An 18,829-nucleotide genomic window follows, 5' to 3' on the forward strand; every position below is an offset into this window, starting at 1 on the left:
CTGGACTATAATCTAGACTATAGTCTGTACTATATATTAGACTATTATCTGAACTATAGATTACACTATATTCTGGACTATAGATTATACTATAGTCTGGACTATAGATTACACCATAGTCTCTTATATAGACATTAGTGTGGACTATAGATTTAACTATAGTCTGTACTATAGATTATACTATAATCCGGGTTATATATTAGACTATAGTCTGGACAATAGATCCGACTATATTCCGATTAATTTAAATTTAAGAATAGACTATAGTCTGGACTATAGAATAGTCTATAGTCTGGACTATATATTAGACTATAGTCTGGACTATATATTAGACTATAGTCTGGACTATAGATTAGACTATAGTATGGATTATAGATTACACTATAGTCTGGACTATAGTCTTGACTATAGATTAGACTATAGTCTTGACTATAGATTAGACTATAGTCTTGACTATAGATTAGACTATAGTCTGGACTATAGATTAGACTATAGTCTTTACTAAAGATTAGACTATAGTCTTTACTATTGATTAGGCTATAGTCTGGATATAGTCTATTATATAGACATTAGTGTGGACTATAGATTTAACTAAAGTCTGTACTATAGATTATACTATAAACCGGGTTATAGATTAGACTATAGTCTGGACAATAGATCCGACTATATTCCGATGAATTGAAACTATAAACTTTTTTCTATATATTTTTTTCTTTCAAAGTTATAAAATTAACTTTTAAAATTCTCGTGTTTAAGTCCATTAAATGCTTTTAATGGGGGAGCAAAATGCCTTAAAACATTTAAATTATGTTTTAGTTTTTTAATATTATTATTATTGTAGTCATTGTTCTTTCAATAATCATTGAAGTATGTTCTACTGCATCCAACAAATAAAGGGGAGTATTAACATCAGTTTATTAAACATACAAAATCGTACGCATTTATATTGCATGCCCTGCCAATCTCATGCCTGATTTTTGGTCTATTCCATTTGTTGTTTTATTGTGTTCAATAAATATTTACAGCAGAAAAAAGAACTCCATGGGAGTGCTCTTTATCCAAGCAATTCATTTTACACTTGACCATTTTAAAGAGTAAATGATGCATCTTTGCTTGTTTTTCGCGAGGATGGTGTAAGTAGTTTTTTTTGAAGTTTTCTTTATACAACTTAGCGTTATGTTTTGTGTGCAAATACTTGTCTTACCACCCTCCACTATTTCTCACAAACTATCCATACTTCTCTGCTCTACACTGCCATAGTTCTATAGTTTCAGTTAATGTTTATGTACCGATTTCTGCAGTCATTTAGATTCCACATGAATGCATCCCTTTTTTATATTTTACTTACTGCTGGTTTCTTTAGATGTTTTTTTTAGTTCTTCTATTTGAGTGTGTGTGTGTGATTTCGCCTGGTGTTTTCTGTCTACACCCTCACCATAATTTATGAGCTTTTGGTACGTGGTTTCAGTTTTAAAAATAATTTTACCTCAATATCATACACATACAAACTTCTTTTGCCGTTTTTATACAGCCTGCTGCACCAGTATACATATCTATAGTAAGTATCATCATTTTAAAAGATCAGGAAAATAGAGTAGTTGTTGTAGTTTAGTATTTCATAATATCATGTTCATTAGCTGCAGCAGTTGGGATGCAATTTATTTCTCCTTATATGCAAGTAATATAAGTACATATTTAGGTTTATGCTTATGAATAATGTAGGAACTACACAGGATCAAGATGTCTAAAATTTAGTTCCTTTATAAATATTTTTATTAAAGTATTAAATGTACCCTAAGTGTTTAACTTTTGGTACTTAGTCTAAAGTTTAGTCCATAGTCTAGTCTATAGTCTAGTCTATAGTCTAGTCTATAGTCTAGTCTATAGTCTAGTCTATAGTCTAGTCTATAGTCTAGTCTATAGTCTAGTCTATAGTCTAGTCTAGTCTATAGTCTAGTCTATAGTCTAGTCTATAGTCTAGTCTATAGTCTAGTCTATAGTCTAGTCTATAGTCTAGTCTATAGTTTAGCCTATAGTGTGGTTTAAAGTCTGATTTATAGTCTAGTCTATAGTGTTGTCTACAGTCTAGTCTATAGTTTAGTCTATAGTATTTACTATAGTCTAGTATATACTCTTAACTTAGTCTATACTTATAGTCTTGGCTAAAGTCTAGACTATAGTGTAACTTATAGACTTGACTACAGTCTAGTCCTGACTTTATTTTAGTTTATAGCCTATAATCTGGGATTAATTACAGTCCTAATCTACTACTATATATTAGATTTTAAACATTATTTTTAAAATTAATTTTTTTCCCAATTTTTTCTTTATATATTAATATCAAGTTTTTATCTTCTAATTTCAGGTAAGATTTTTAATTGATTTTCTTATTGTCAATAAATTTGGTAAGTTGTTTGAAAAAAATAATAAATATTTTTCTCCAGCAGTAGATTAGTCCAATTAATGAGCATTATTTCTGAAGACTTCCGAACTAATTCTGATACAGTTTTATAAGACAGGAAAGTTTCTAAATTGTATTTCATTACTTGGACTTAGACCCTTTGAAAATAACATTATGAAGCATTAATATAAAACGTGTAATAACATAAATCTCAGTTAAATGAAACTTTCATTTAAATTCCCCCCAAATCACAAAATCAAATATTTTTTTATTTAATATTTCCTAATTGAATCTTCTTACCATACATCTTCAACCTCCTCCAGGTAGAGAATATTTTTTTGTAGCTTTCAAAATAAATACACCAGATTCTTTATTTTCTCCCTTTTTAATGTTGGATTTTCCTGAACACTATCATCAATTATATTCACACACACACATAACCAGACGAAGCCCTGCCTTGCTTGACTGCATCTATTAAAGTCAATATTAAAACATTGTTCCAGATTGCGTTCGGTCTTTCATTCGCTCATATTTTTTTAAAAATGCCTTCATCTTTTCGGTTTTGTTGCCTTTAGGCCATATTATTCTTTCTTTATTTGGTGTGTTCTGGTTATTGCCTGATTGAGGTTGATTTTCTTCCTTTCGTTCCCGCTCCACCAATTTCCTGCCTTAAAAGACTGAATTAAGAACAAAAAAATTTAAAAAAAAAAAAACCTAAAGACTTCAACCGATTGGCATACATTTGCAAGCAATGCGAAAAAGAAAAAAAACAGATATTCTTTGAATTTAACTACAAATATGTTTATAGCGATTTTTGTTGTTCTTTCTGATTCTGATTCTTGCTATTGTTGTTCAATATTATTTCTATCCACCAGTCCAATGCATAAATCATATAAAGTAGAAATACATACCTTGAAGTGGGCAAAAGTAAGGAGAAAATATTGAGTGTAAAATACATAATTTTACTTCGATGAAGGAACGTAGGTACATATTTACCTGTATACATACGTACGCAGGAACATACGTAAGTATGTATATATGTGCGTTTAAAGGAAATATTGTTTCGTATGAACATTAAACGTCATCATCGTAACCATTGTCATGGTAATAGAGATAACAAAGTTGCCAATGGTAGAATAAATAAAAAAAATATATTAAATTCTTATTTTTTCGTATTGGTTTATATATAGTTTTAAAGTTTTAATTAAAGCTTACAAAATATTCATTAATAAATAAGAGCTTTATTATTATTATTGAATTTAAAAAATTAAACGTATTTCGATAATATAAAATATCCTTTTTAAATCACTATAGTTTTTAAAAAAGATTTTCTTAAGTATTTTACAAAAAATGTAGAACAAAGCTATTCTTTCATAAGATTCAGACAAAGCTTTTTTATCACAAGTTTATAAAAAAAGTTTCATTTGAAACACCAAAAAAAATTAAATATTTACTTTTTTACTTGTTTGACTTTATTAATCCAAAAAATTCAAACTTTTTTGTTAAAAGCTTTTTCAACATTCAAAAAAAGCTAAATGACAATTTAAAAACAATACTTTTACTTGAAACTTCATCAAAACGACTTAACTTAAAAGCTTTATTTTTTTAAATATTTTAAAAAATCTACATTTTTTAGTTAAAAGCTCTTTTAACAATTAACTAAAAGCTATTATACGACAATATTATCGCCCTTATTTTATAAGTAACCAAAAAAAGCTTTTAAAATGAATTAGATCTTAATACTTTAAGTTACAAATAATTTAAAAATAAGCTTAATGGAGACATTTAACTTTAAACTTATAAACTATATTTCCTCTTGAGAGTGTTTAAAGCTTTATCTATTCTAAAGCTTTTAAGCTTTATTTTTTTTCAAAAATTTTATTCAATTTAAGTTTGTTTTAAAATGTTTTAAAAATTGGCAACTCCTAAAGCTCATATTCATGTTAAACTAATATGGTTGTGCTTAAATCAATACAACCGCACACGCACAGTTTAGCTGAATTCAAGTTTTGAGGTTTCTTTGATAAAGTTCTGATAAAATACATACAAACATTTTTCTGTACATGAGATGATTTTGTAGTACAAACGCTAAAATTAAGGGAAAATATCTTAAATTTTTGCTTTCTCAATATCGACTACAAAACACATAAATTCTTTTTATTTTCTTGTGAGCTTATTTGAAATGAATGTTGTTTTTTTTCAATTTCCTTAAAGCTTTAAAAAATAAAATTAAATAAGTATTTGTTATGTGTTTGGAAAATTCAAAATAACTTGCATTATGCTAAGGCACACGCACATACACAAAAAAAATACTATAAAGTATAATAAACTTAAAGATTTTGTTGTTGTTGTTTGTTTTTTTTTTCCTCAACCAAGTGTTTTATAAGTATTTGAATCCTTAGGCGTAGTAAATAAGAGATTCAGAAAAATATTCAAAAAAAAATTTTGTAAGTAAAAAATACAGACTGTTAAGAAACCAACCATAAAAGCAATTTGCATGCAAAAATCTGACAACATCACGTTTTCTTTCTGCACTCCAAAATGTCTGCAAAGAAGAATGTATGTATAAGTTAAAAGAAAAAGTTTTTTTTTCATTATTATTCTTAATTTTATATGGTTGTTAAAAAAAAGGAGTTGTAGTATTAGAAGAATATAAAGTTTTATGTTTTGCTTTGTGAAAACCTTGAAATGTTTAGCTCCCTCATATCTTCATCAACAAAATCTTCATTGTTTTTATAATGATGTTTTTTGAAAAGTGAAAAAAGAAGAAAACTTTTATCAAAGCTACTACTAGCGACTGCAGTATTTATTTGAGTTTTATATTTTTCTATTGCAATTAAAAGAGCTTTTGTTTTTAAGCTATATATGTATAATTTCCCTTGAGCAATTAAGTTTTGTAATCTAATTGGAAATTTAACAGAAATCTGTTAAAGTCATTTTTAAGTGAATTATTTTTATTAAGAAATGAGTTAAAAAGCCAGATCTAAAGCTTAAAGAGCTTTTTATTTTATGCTATATCTTGAAAAACTTAATTGTTACAAAACTTAAGATTTCGTTTTAAAGTTAGGTATGATTTATATTTTGCTATTAAAACATAAGCCGTTAAGTTTTGAAAGCTTTTTTAGTCAGTCACTAAACCTTGACAAAAAACTTAAAAGTCTATTTCTAATATTAAAGTTTGGTTTTAGAAGGTACTTAAAAAAAAACGTTAATAAGCGCTTTAGGGTTAAAATGCTTTATTATTAAAGAGATTTAAAGTTTCGATTGTTATAAAAATTTCTAAACAAACATTAAAATTCGTTTTTTTTTTTTGTAGTTGAAATTCATTTAGTTATGAAAGCTTTTTAAATATGAAATGCCAATTTTTCGAAGAGCATTATGTACGTTTTAGATTAAAGTCACATATTTTAATTTTAAAGTTTTTACAAGGGCTTTTTACAAAAGTTTGCTTTATATATAAGTTATAACTATAAGCTTTAACATTAACATATCTTATTTAGCTTTTCTTTCTTATTAAAAAATAAGTCAACTTATTAAGCTTTTAATCATTTTCAAATACAATAGGTTTGAATCAACTTCTAAAGTTGTCAATTAATGTCTTAAAAGCTTAAATTTTCAAAGTTTACATTTTAGTTATTTATAAAAAGGGAGTTAAAGTAAAAGATTTAAGTATAAAAGCTTTATAAACAATTTTATAAAACCACTAAAATTTACTCTGAATTAAAAATCTACTGAAAAAACTTTCTCTCCATTGAAAGAAGTTTATTCTGATAAAATTTTTTAAGGAATAAATTTAAAGAGCTTTTTGTTATTAAAATAAAAAAATCTTAAATGTATTTTGAAAATGTCTTATTTAAAATTACTATAGTTTTTGTAAAAACTTTTTTAAAGAGTTTTACTAAAGAGTCCATTAAAGCTTTTTTTGAAAGTTTCAGAAAAATGTTTTATATTACACTTGAAACATCATTTTTACTTGAAAACTTTACTTTGTTTAAACAAAATATAAAAACAAAACTTCTTTGTTAAAAGCTTTTTTTAACAATAAACCAAAAGCTTTAAGATTTAAATAAATTTTATATCCTACATCATTAAATTGAATCTTAAGTTCAAATTATGTTTTGTCACGTGACTTTAAAAGGAGCATACAACTAAATAATACAAAACTTAAAAGCTTAATTTTAATGCTAAAAGTTTTGATTCAAGTTATAGATGCTAACTTCAAAAGTTTAATAAAGGTTAGTTTTACAAAAGCTTTAAGTTACAACTATAAGCTTTAACATTAAAAGCTTAGCTGATTAAAGTTATTTATTTATTAAAAAATTTAGCAATGTTATAAAGCTTTAAATAAGCTATTAAAATCTTCAATTAATAAACTATGCATTTTCTATATATATATAAAAAATTTGCATTTAAAATCCAAAATATTTGACAAACTTTATATTTGGTAAACTACGATGGTAAAGCTTTCTTCGCAAAAAAAGTTTATTCCCAAGAACTGTCACTGAACAGTCTAAGGGCCTAAACTTTGAGGTTTGAAACCTATTTAAATTGTATGTTATTCTGTTATAGCAAATAATAACAGAGTTTTTTTTCGGAAGTTTCGAAAAATAGCCAAATTACAACAAAATAAAAAAAAACTTTTTCAAAACTTTAAAACAAAAAAAAAAAACAGAAAAACTTTATTAAATAAAAAAATTAAACGTAATTGTTTTTTTTGGGAAAGTCATACTTATCCTTCTTTCTCCTGTCTAAAATTGCAAAGGCGACAGTTTTGTTTTTAATGTTTAGACAGCGTCGCGACTTGACTGACTCATAGCGACTGCTTATCAACTCATAACGGTAAAACTGAAAAACAATTTTGATCTTCAAGGATTAAATATGAAAATAATGAAACTTTCTTTATATCCCAAAAGGGAATATTCCTTTAAAAATAGAAGATGGAAAAAAATAAACTTTTGTTTACTTATTTTGACTGTCTGTATGTCTGTCTGTCAGACTGTCTTTGTAGGCACCATTGTAAGGGGGAGTATAAAGGAAGTAGTGTGTGTGTGTGTGTTTCATATCAGTATCCTGCATGTTGTAAAATACTCAAGAGACATATAAATTTTTGTATCTTAAAGATTAAGAAGAAAAAAGTCTTAATTTTTATGTGTTTTCTTTTTTTAAGGAAAGGGGCATGAAGCAACATGTTTTTTTTTTTTTTGTCTACAAAATTTATGCGAATTTATTTTTTTTGGGGGGGGGGGAAGGAGGATTTACTTGCCAGCAGTGGTGGTGGTAATGGTGTTTACGTTTCTTTTTTATAAGGAGTAGAAGGTTTGTTTACATTCATTTTTTTGGTTTTATTGTGCTAAATGTTATTGTGTTGTGCGTTTCTTTCTTAGACAAAACTCATGAAAAAAACATTGAAAGGATTTGACACGCAAAATTAAAATTCATGAAGTGCCTCTTTTAGTTGTGTAACTAAAAAGCACTCAATGTCTGTCTACACGTTGGAATTACTTTTAAAACTAAATAGTCTAAAAAAAGTTTTATTAGTTTTTTTTTTTCAACAACTTTATTTTAATTTTTGTTTAAAAACTATATTTAGGAAAATTGTGCTTTTTAAAAATAAAATTTGAAGTAGTTTTTTCTTTAGGCCTTCAACTTGACAATTTTAACAAGGAGGTTTAAAACTTTATAATCCTATGGGTGTTACATAGAATTATAAAGGTCAAAAGGTTAACGGAAAAAGGATAAATTAAGCTTTTAGTTTAAAAGCTTGAAAACATGACTTATTTGAATTGTAAATACAAGTTTTAAAGGAAAAGTATCAAGTTAATAGCTTTAACATAATATACACTCAAAAACATAAACTATCATAAGTCTAGTTAACTTTTATAAATTTCTTAGTTAAAAGCTATTTTACTTCTTTTAATATACACACGTTGGCAATAATTATCAATTATTCCCGCCTGATAAAAAGTATTTTCTTCAAAAAACATCTTTGTTTATTAAATTTACTATTTCGTAAAAGTTTTTTTTTTTCTTATCAAGATGTAACTCATCAAGTTAATTGTTAGTATTTTATTTAATTATTATTTCGTTCTTATTGTTAATTAATTTTACATCTACATCTGTCACGTGCCGCATCATACATATGATCACAAACAGACGCACACATATACTCATCAAATGATAATGTACATATTTCCCAAATGTATTGTATACATATGTATATGTGTAGTAGGTACGAGTGTACATGTTTAGATTTTTGTTAACCCCATAACATGTTTTATTGATGTAACCAAATATTTATGGATACATAGGTACAACAATTACTTTTGAAATTGTCTTATTTTGGATTTAATTAATTTGCACTACAGTCAAGCAAAGCGGATCACAACACATACATATATATTTAGCTATGTTCGGTTATGGAACGATCCTGGACAAGTTTCGCATATTTGAGTATAATTTTCTGTTATCATCATTAAGTAATGACTTATTTATGATTAAGTGATTTTCGGAAGAGAGCCTTATATTGAAGATATATTCATTTATGAATCGATCTGGAAAAAATGTCGTAAAATCATTCGTATGTATGCAATACGTATTCATCATTAATTCATGAGTTATAGATGATTAAGTGATTTTTAGAAGAAGACTTTATATGGGCGCCGTGACTATCAATGGGCTGATCCGTAAAAGTGTTCATTAAATGATTTTTATATATAAAAATCAAATTCGAGTCTAATTTTAATCTGCTGGCATAATGTTATGATTAATTAACGATAAAGTGATTTTCCAATTATGGACCGATCTGGAAAAGAAATGCACAAAGCACTTTCGATTATAACTTTGACCCGTTAGCATTATTAAGATATTTATAATTATATAGTTTATATAGTTTTCGAAAGAGAACCTTTTTATGGGATCTCTAATCAGTTCTCAACCGATCCGGGAAGAATGTCTTACAATTCATATGGAAATCATGACCAACTATTTGCTTATTCGGAAAAAATTTTACAGAATGATTTGTATATATAAAAACCAAATTTAAGTTTAATATTTAAATGTAGTATACTTAGGGCGGGCTTCTCACTACTCAGTTAAACTAGGCTTAACTTGCTGTTAGATTAAAATCGGAACAAATTTAGGCGGACTTTAACCGATAATTGGGTTTTTCCGTTATGGATGTAGGATCAGTTAACTTGGTTAGTATTGCCAACTTTTCAGTCAAAAACATAAACAATGAACAGCTGTTTTTTTGCAAATATCATTTTTGTAAATTGTAAAATTTTGGAGAATATATAAATAAATTAATATCGATTAAAAGAAATCAGAAAATGACTATTTTCTTAAACTATTAAGTATTTATTCTTCCGAATTCGTTATTTTATTGTTTTTGTTGATTGTGTTTTCTCACTTATAACTTAAGTTTAATTGGCCAATTACACTAAGTTAAACTAACTTTACTGTTTAGTGAAAAACACGAAATATATATTAAACCAGGTTTAACCAAAAAAAAACCCGCTCTTAAGTAATTAGTTACTTACGATTAAGAGTTTTCAAAAGAGAGCTTTATATGGAAGCTATGACCAATTATGGTCATAAAATAGATATCGACAACCAGACGGAAATGGCTTAATCGTTTCTTACCACGTTTGTTAATATTTAAACAAAGGATTGTTAGAAATATTCAATGTTGACAACGCAACGTTAAATAGTGCTGTCATAGGTATGTATATACAGGACGAAAGTTATTGAAAAGTTATTAACAATTTGATGTCAATTTGATACCAGACGTGTATATTTCTCTGTGTAAGAAATTGGAATATACACACATATGTTTGTATATAAACTTTTCATTTCATATTTGGAAAAGTACATACACTTAATAATTATTAGTTAAATTACTAATAATTGCGTTCAAAACTTCTAAAGATTCTGGCATATACGAAAACCTTAAATCCTTCTAAAATATTTTCAATTTTCCTTGAAAATTACACAAAATTAATAAAAAAATACATACATATAAATTGGCATAACTATAAGTGTAAAATCTTTATATAGTTTTCCTTAGAAATTTCTTCAGAAAATTTTGCCTTTGTATTAAATTTCTTCAAAATATGTATAACCAAAAAAAAACAAAAAGGCAAACTTACATTCATCAAATAATATAATTTTCAACATTAATTCCTTCTTTTGTCTTATGCTGTCTTATTCTCTTATTGTTTAAAAGTAGTAACATCATCACCCGAAAAAGTTGAAACAGGAGTAAAAACAGAAATGTTTTTGACAATTACAATAATTATAAAACATAAAATTTATTGTCAGATAAATTTTAATTGCATGAAATTTGTTACAATTTAAGCAACAATATTCAAAGACTAAGGAGGCCTTATGAATGCGTTTTATAGCAACTGTCATGTTGACAGTTTGTAAGAAGATAGGAAGAGTAAGAAAGAATGAATGAGATTAAATAAAACCACAATATTCTCATTATATCCTGCAGCAATATTTAGTCAAACGCATACACACACACATTATGCTATATGTAGTTTTGTTGATATACATTCATGTTTATGTTTGCGTATCTATGTATGTATGTGTATTTGAATCTGTATGTGTAAACATTATTATTAATTTTCAAGCTACTTTCAAAAGGAGAATTGTGTTTAATGTTTTAGAACTCATACTAATACAACAAAAGTACAATTAATCTTTACTTTCATTGAAATATATGTACATACATACGAATAGTTGTTTGCGTATTTAAACTGTAATGAAATGATTTGAAAGAATTAATTTCCATATCCTTGGATACAGAAAACTTGGTTTACTTTAGTCAAAGACTAAGAATAAAAACTGGATCGTGGTATAGACCGTAGATTAAATCAAAGACTCGGAAGTAATACGATAGACTAAGCCACTGACCAGTCTATAGACTAGACTATAGACTAGACTATAGACTAGACTATAGACTAGACTATAGACTAGACTATAGACTAGACTATAGACTAGACTATAGACTAGACTATAGACTAGACTATAGACTAGACTATAGACTAGACTATAGACTAGACTATAGACTAGACTATAGACTAGACTATAGACTAGACTATAGACTAGACTATAGACTAGACTATAGACTAGACTATAGACTAGACTATAGACTAGACTATAGACTAGACTATAGACTAGACTATAGACTAGACTATAGACTAGACTATAGACTAGACTATAGACTAGACTATAGACTAGACTATAGACTAGATTATAGACTAGACTATAGAATAGACTATAGAATAGACTATAGAATAGACTATAGACAAGTCTAAATACTAGACTAGACTATAGATCGTTAGCTAAATAGATTAGAGATTACTCAAGATCGCAGCCTACAATCAATCATATTCTAGATTTTCTGCCTAATCATATTCTAGATGAGAATTGTCTCTTGTATTTAAGATCATAGCCTGCGATCAATTATATGCTAGATCATTTTCTAAATCATAGACTAAACCAAATACTGCTCCACTAGACTAGTTCACAGTCTAAATATTATTTAAGAACAGATAAATGATCAGTAACAAAACTATTAAACAACCTCTAAGTACATCTTCATTATTAAAACTAAATAGCTAACAAAAACATTACATTCTCTTAAATTCTGCCAGCCCTTCTTTGGCCCCTTACTGCATAGAAATTTGTCTAGTTTATGTGTAAATCTCAAAACTAACTTATGCTCTAATTAATCTTTTATACTAAATAAAAGACTTAAACAACAAAAAAAAAGAAAAGTTTTACTAACTTATTATTTAAATGAAGACATATTGTGATTGTGCGTGTGGGTGTGTTTGTGTGTAAATGAACATGAAAATGTGTTCACATCACACAGATACATAGTTACTACAACCCCCACCAGACTACACAACACCAACAACAACAAACTCAAACATGAAACAACTATCAGCAACATCATTATGCTCATCAACAGTTGCTGTAATGTATGTAAAATGTTGCTACTGTTGAGATTAATGTTGCCGTATATGTATGCTGCTGTGTATTCTAAACAGTAGAATCCTTATGATAATAAAAAATTTTCAATGTAAATTTTTATGAATGAAATCTTGTTTATTCCTACAATTGTTATTCTACTGTTTAGTCGTAGTATTTATGTAAATGAAATATATTTTAGACAGGTACTTGTTATGCCATAATGAAACATGTACAGCAGATTTGCTTTGCTTTGGCAATGTTAAATAATATTCCGAATACTCTTTAGTGATGCTTGCTATGACGGTATGGGAATGTTTGTATATTGCTGAGTGCTGAATTTAGTTCTATTAGTTTAAACGATTCTAGCAGCATGTTTTAAATTTATTAAAAATTTTAAATTACTTTTGCTTTTTTGGCAAAGATGTCATACCATTTATGTTTTTGTTTTCTGTTTAAAATTTTACAAATATTATTCCCTTAACATTATAAATAATGTTTAAAAACTGGTTAATTATGTCAAATACTACAACTAACTAGGCAGATATTAAAATAAGAAATTGAAATAAATAGATTTTATTTGGGAAAACATTTAATACACATATTTTTGAGATGAAATATAAATTTAATTGATAAGTTAAATATACCACTATCACTTTAAACCACAAACTGCTATAATCCTTTTTATTCTTCACTATTTGTTAGAATTATAAAAAACAGACGACGAATAAAAACTAAAAAAAAACCACCTCCAAATTTTTAAGTGTCAATTATCAAGATACAACTTTAAATTATAAGAACTTAATCTGACAAGCTTTAAAGTTCTTTTATCTCCTTCTCTCCCCCTTAAATATTCTCGTTGAACTCGTAAATTAAATTAATTTCTTAAAATTTGCTGTTTCTTTCTATGTTTAAACCTTTATCACGTTTAATGACAGCAACGATGAAATATAAAAAAAAATTCTATGGGTAGAATGTACAGAAAAAAAAACAAATCCTTAAAAATACAGAGACGCACATTGAAGAAAAATACAGACGCACATACTCACTTGAAAATGGGGGAGGGAGAGACATCCAACCACTTGAAGTTGCACAAAAAATTAATGTATCCACTGAAATGCAGCAGAGTTTAAAAATAATGAAATTAAGATGTCAATGCAATTCTGTCTTTAAAAAGTTTTGACATCAGTGACAGATAGCAAAATAATAAATTACATCTATTTTTAGACTATAGACTAGACTATAGTAGAATATAGAACAGAGTATAATATAGACTAGACTATAGACTAGATTATAGACTGGACTATAGACTAGACTATAGACTAGACTATAGACTAGACTATAGACTAGACTATAGACTAGACTATAGACTAGACTATAGACTAGACTATAGACTAGACTATAGACTAGACTATAGACTAGACTATAGACTAGACTATAGACTAGACTATAGACTAGACTATAGACTAGACTATAGACTAGACTATAGACTAGACTATAGACTTGACTATAGACTAGATTTTAGACTAGACTATAGACTTGACTATAGACTTGACTATAGACTAGACTATAGACTTGACTATAGACTAGACTATAGACTTGACTATAGACTTGACTATAGACTAACAACAATACTAACCTTAGACAAGAAAGTTTAAAAATTTTCGACATTGAATTAATTTTAAATAGATTTCAATTCAATAAAAAACTGAATATATCATTTCAAAATACTTGCATTCGAAAAAGTGTATCAGCCCACAATGCAGACGAAAATGGAAAAAAATTAATGAATTTCATCATGTTGAGCTTTTGGAATAAAAGCAACAACCACAAAATACTCTAGTTCAGAGTAGTAAAGAAAGAGTAAAGCGTATGAATCTGTAACTTGAAAATTGTGCAAGAAGATGTGACAAGTTTTTTTGCGTTTTGTTTTGTTCACAATGTTTGCTGTAAAATTGTGAATCAATTGTTGGTTTTCTGCTGCATGTGGGTATGGATAGATGGATGGATGGTTGTATGTTGCAAGTATGCTGTGATGCCAGTCGGTCTGACTTTTGTGCGTTTGACTGTCTATCATTCCCTTATATTGTCTGTTGTTCTTCTAAACTTGCACTTGAGTCAAATGTATTCATTCCTGCTTACGTACATACATACATACTACATATAGTCCCTGTCCCGCATACTGTTTCGCATTGTGCTGTCGTGTTCATATGTGTTGTTTTGTTCTTCAGTTGTACAATTGTCGTCATCATTGAATTGTCGCGTCTAGTTTTCTTTATTTCTTTTTTTACTTTCAAGAGCTAAGAATTCCTTTATTATTTTCCTTTTTTATGGAGTTCTTTTTTCTATTTTTTTTTTATTTTACATTCATGTCTGCTGTTGCACCAGTGCTCAGTCGTAATTAAAGATAACTGTGCTTGTACTCACTCTATACTGTTTGAATTCTTATTTTTCCACGTTCATTCACTTGTTCATATTCATTCCCCAGTTACAGATACAGCTATAGATCCCAGATACTTATGCTCGTAATCATTAAAAAAAAAGAAAATCAACATACTTTTCTTGCCATTAAACCAGGTTCTTCATTCTTTTCTTTCTATGTGGCGGTATTTCTGCTCTTTATGAAAAAAACAAGAAAATAGTCATACATCCTGCTTTTGATGTCAAAAAAAAAAAGAAAAAAATGTTTTATGAGAAAGAAACAAAAAGAAATGCTCTTTAATCGTTTAAATGCATTAGACAAATAACTACAACTTCAAAATCACTATTATCGCTTAATTACTGCAGTCGAATACTTAAATTACAAAAATGCTAGAAAAAATTTACATTAATTTAATTAAATTTAAAAGAACTTAAGCTCAGTTTCTGTTCTGGTCTATGGTTTAGTTTTAATCTGTTTATAAACTAGTCCATGTTCTAGTCTGGTAGCTAGAGTAGACTAAGATGTAGTCTATAGATTAATTTGTAAATATTTTATAAACAAATTTGGGATTTTATTTAAAAGTAATTTCAAATCTAGCCAACTGACTATTCTGTGATCAAATTTATAGACCCTTTCGTAACCTATAGTTTGTTTTTTTGATCTAGTCTTTAGATTAAACTATCATCCAGTTTAAAGACTAGTGTATGTTCAAGTATGTTTGTGATATAGTATACACAATATTTTAGGCTCTAGACTATACAAAGATTTAGTCCATAGATTAGACAGTAACTTATTTTGTATACTATACCATTTCGTGACCTAGAGTTTATTTTTTGATCTAGTCTTTAGATTAAACTCATCATCCAGTTTAAAGTCTAGTGTATGTTCAAGTTTTTAGCCTTCTCTGTGATATAGTATACACAATATTTTAGGCTCTAGACTATACAATGATCTAGTCTATAGATTAGACAGTAACTTATTTTGTATACTAGTTTCAGATCTAGCTTAGAAGTAATATGTAATCTAGTCTACTGACCACTCTGTGATCTAATTTATAGACTCTTCTGTGATCTAAAGTCAGCTTTATGATGTAGTCTTTCGATTAAACTAACATCCGGTCTGCGTTTAAATCTATAGTATATATCTTGTCTTAAAATTAATCTGTTATCTAGGCTAAAGAACATTCTGTGATCTAATTAATAGACTATTCCGCTATCTTGAGTCTATTATGTGATCTAAACTTAACAATAACACATTTTACAACATATATGTCCAATTCACAATTGGAGCATTGTATGTCACACAAATTATTCAAATAATTTTTTTTTGAAACAAATCAATAATAAAAAAAAAATTACAACATACTTCGATACAACCGTACAACACCGATTGTGAATTGGACAATAGTTTAGATTGTTGTGCTGTTTATAGTGATCTAATCTCTATAATTAGCTGTGATCTGGTCTATATAATTAGCTGTGATCTATTATGTAGATTGACTGTGATTTAAGTAGTTCATGGATCGGTCTGTGATCAAAGCTATTCTGTGATCTAATTTATAGACTATTCTAAGATCTTGAGTCTAGTTTATGATATAGTCAAAAGACATGTCTTGTATTTATATAAGAGAGTGATCGAGTTTAGACCGTGATTAAGATTGTGCTAAATTATAAAATATTCTTTGACCTTGAGTATATACTATGATCTGTTCTAAAAAGTTGTCTGGCCTATAGATTAGATTTGGATTTTTTGTTGATCTAATTTATAGACTAGAATATACTCAATAATGTAGTATATAGTCTGTCTTTAGAAATAGATTAGACTGTGATCTAGTTTTTATAGTAGTTTTTCTAATCTGCTCTTTGGTTTAGTTTGTAATCTAGTTTGTAGATTAGTATGTGATCCAGTTAATGATCTAGCCTTTAGACTAATTTTAAATATATTCTGTAGAGTAGATCTGTGATCTAGTCAATAGACAAGTTTTTAGACTAATCTGTGATCTAGTCTTTAGATAAATCCGTGATCTAGTTTTTGCTTCTGTCTTCATAGTACAGTATTATATGCGATATAGTTTAAAATCCTAACTCTTCACATTTCGGTACATAAAACAATCTATTCAATATTCTGTTCTATAGTTCATATGTGTCATATTTTATAATAAGTTTTGTTTTTTTTTTTTTTTTTTTTTTTTTTGAAAACTAATGAATTCATTTCTTTAAGTGTAAATGATTTTTTGTAAATGATTGAAGTGTCTTATTTATTTTTCTCTGCTTTAAACATATTTTTTATCAACATCATATATTTTTTATTTATTTTTTGTATTAAACTGCCGACAGTGTTGTTTTGTTCTTCCTCAAAAAAAAAAAGACAAAGCTAAAGAATTGATTTTTATATAATGCGGAAAAAAAAGAAAATGATTTCTTTATTTTTATCCATAAAATGTATCCATCCATCCAACCATACAGGCATACAAAGTGAGCCCTTTTTGCGCCTGGTTTTGTTTTACTGCTCATGTTTATGACTTTAATGGTTTATGGCCAGTCAGCATGTGTTTAGTTTGCGAGGAGTGTTTGATAAGTATTTTTTTATTATTAATTATATATAAGTCGATCAAGTAACGACCCTCGTAGAAAAACTTGTTTAACTTTTTTTTGTTAGCGTAATTTTTGTTTATTATTTTATCTAGACTGCCATGGATGATGTGGAATGGCATGTCAGTTCACATTATCCATTCGAACAAACAAACAAACAAAAATGAGCCACTAAACATCCTTTAGTATTATTTATACTCTTTCTACCAAAATCATTCTGTTGTCGTTTTCAGTTTTTTTGTTATTTTTGTTTTTGAAAACAATCTTCTAAATTGCCATCTTTAGGTGAAGTTAAAAGCATGTAGTCCAACATGATTTTATGCTTCTGCTTGTTGTTCGTATGTTAGTCTTTAGTTTTGAACACAAAAACTCTTTACCTTCATTATTTTAAAGGGTTCTAATGTCTCGCATTCGTTGTCGTTTGTGGCCCTCATATATACATTTTTTGATACTCTTATGTTTTTCTCTTTATAGTCAAGTTTATAATATTTTATTTTATTTTATATATATTTGTTGTTCTTAATTTTCATTTATGGCTTGTGCGGTTGGTGTTGGTTGGTAACATTTGTTGTTAATGTTTTTTTCTTTTTTTTGTAGCTTCTCTACATCCTTATTAAGTTGTTTAATATTTCTTTGGTAATAGTTTTGTGCCAGTTTTTTTTTGGATTTATTTTTTCCACTTATTTTAAGCTGACATTGAAATAAATATCTGGTTAAAAGTAGTTTTTGAAATAAAATGCGGGTCCTAATTTTTTTAGTACATAAGTAAGTATAATGTAAAAGAAGTCACTATTATAGTACCAACATCTGAACAGAATATAAAAATATTATTGAGGAAAAATTATTTTCTAAATAAAATATATATTTATATTTATGTACTTATAAAACGGATTTTAAATATGTATTATTTTAGGTCATATAAAAAATCGAAAGTTTATATTTAGATATTGTTTATAAAATTTGTAAAGTTTAGGGTCAAAATAATATAATAAATAAAACATTGTTAAGATTTGTAACTCTAACAACCTTTTTGCGAAAAACATTATAATGAAATTTGCAGGAGTAAATAAGTATTTGTTAACAGTACAATAACATTAAAATAAAATGGAATAGTGTGTATTTAATAGTGTAATATTTTTGAATCTAATTGGCTGGTTCAGCTTTAATCAGCATAGACAATAACAATATAACTAGACTATAGACTAGACTATAAAATATACTATAGATTATACTATATATATACTCTAGAATATACTTTAGACTATACTATAGACTAGACTATAGACTATAGACTATAGACTGGACTATAGACTAGACTATAGACTGGACTATAGACTAGACTATAGACTGGACTATAGACTAGACTATAGACTATACTATAGACTAGACTATAGACTAGACTTTAGACTAGACTATAGACTGGACTATAGACTA

The 18,829-nt window shown here is 27.4% G+C and overlaps 1 protein-coding gene across 2 annotated transcripts in view; it reads left to right on the forward strand.

Annotated features, from left to right (window-relative positions):
• LOC111681482 (protein roadkill) overlaps window positions 1-18,829 on the forward strand; it is a 138,119-nt gene that overhangs the window by 80,023 nt on the left and 39,267 nt on the right. Inside the window, exon 2 of one of the 2 annotated variants that reach the window (XM_046947605.1) lies at window positions 2,366-3,536. The exons of the other annotated variant lie outside the window; for it this stretch is intronic. Coding sequence (XP_046803561.1) covers window positions 2,366-2,455 — 90 coding nt within the window. The 3' untranslated portion in view covers window positions 2,456-3,536. Of the gene's footprint in view, window positions 1-2,365; window positions 3,537-18,829 lie in introns of those variants that run through there. 2 annotated transcript variants of the gene reach the window in all.

The sequence above is a fragment of the Lucilia cuprina genome, chromosome 3 (assembly GCF_022045245.1).
Source record: "Lucilia cuprina isolate Lc7/37 chromosome 3, ASM2204524v1, whole genome shotgun sequence".
In the NCBI taxonomy this organism is placed as follows: domain Eukaryota; kingdom Metazoa; phylum Arthropoda; class Insecta; order Diptera; family Calliphoridae; genus Lucilia; species Lucilia cuprina.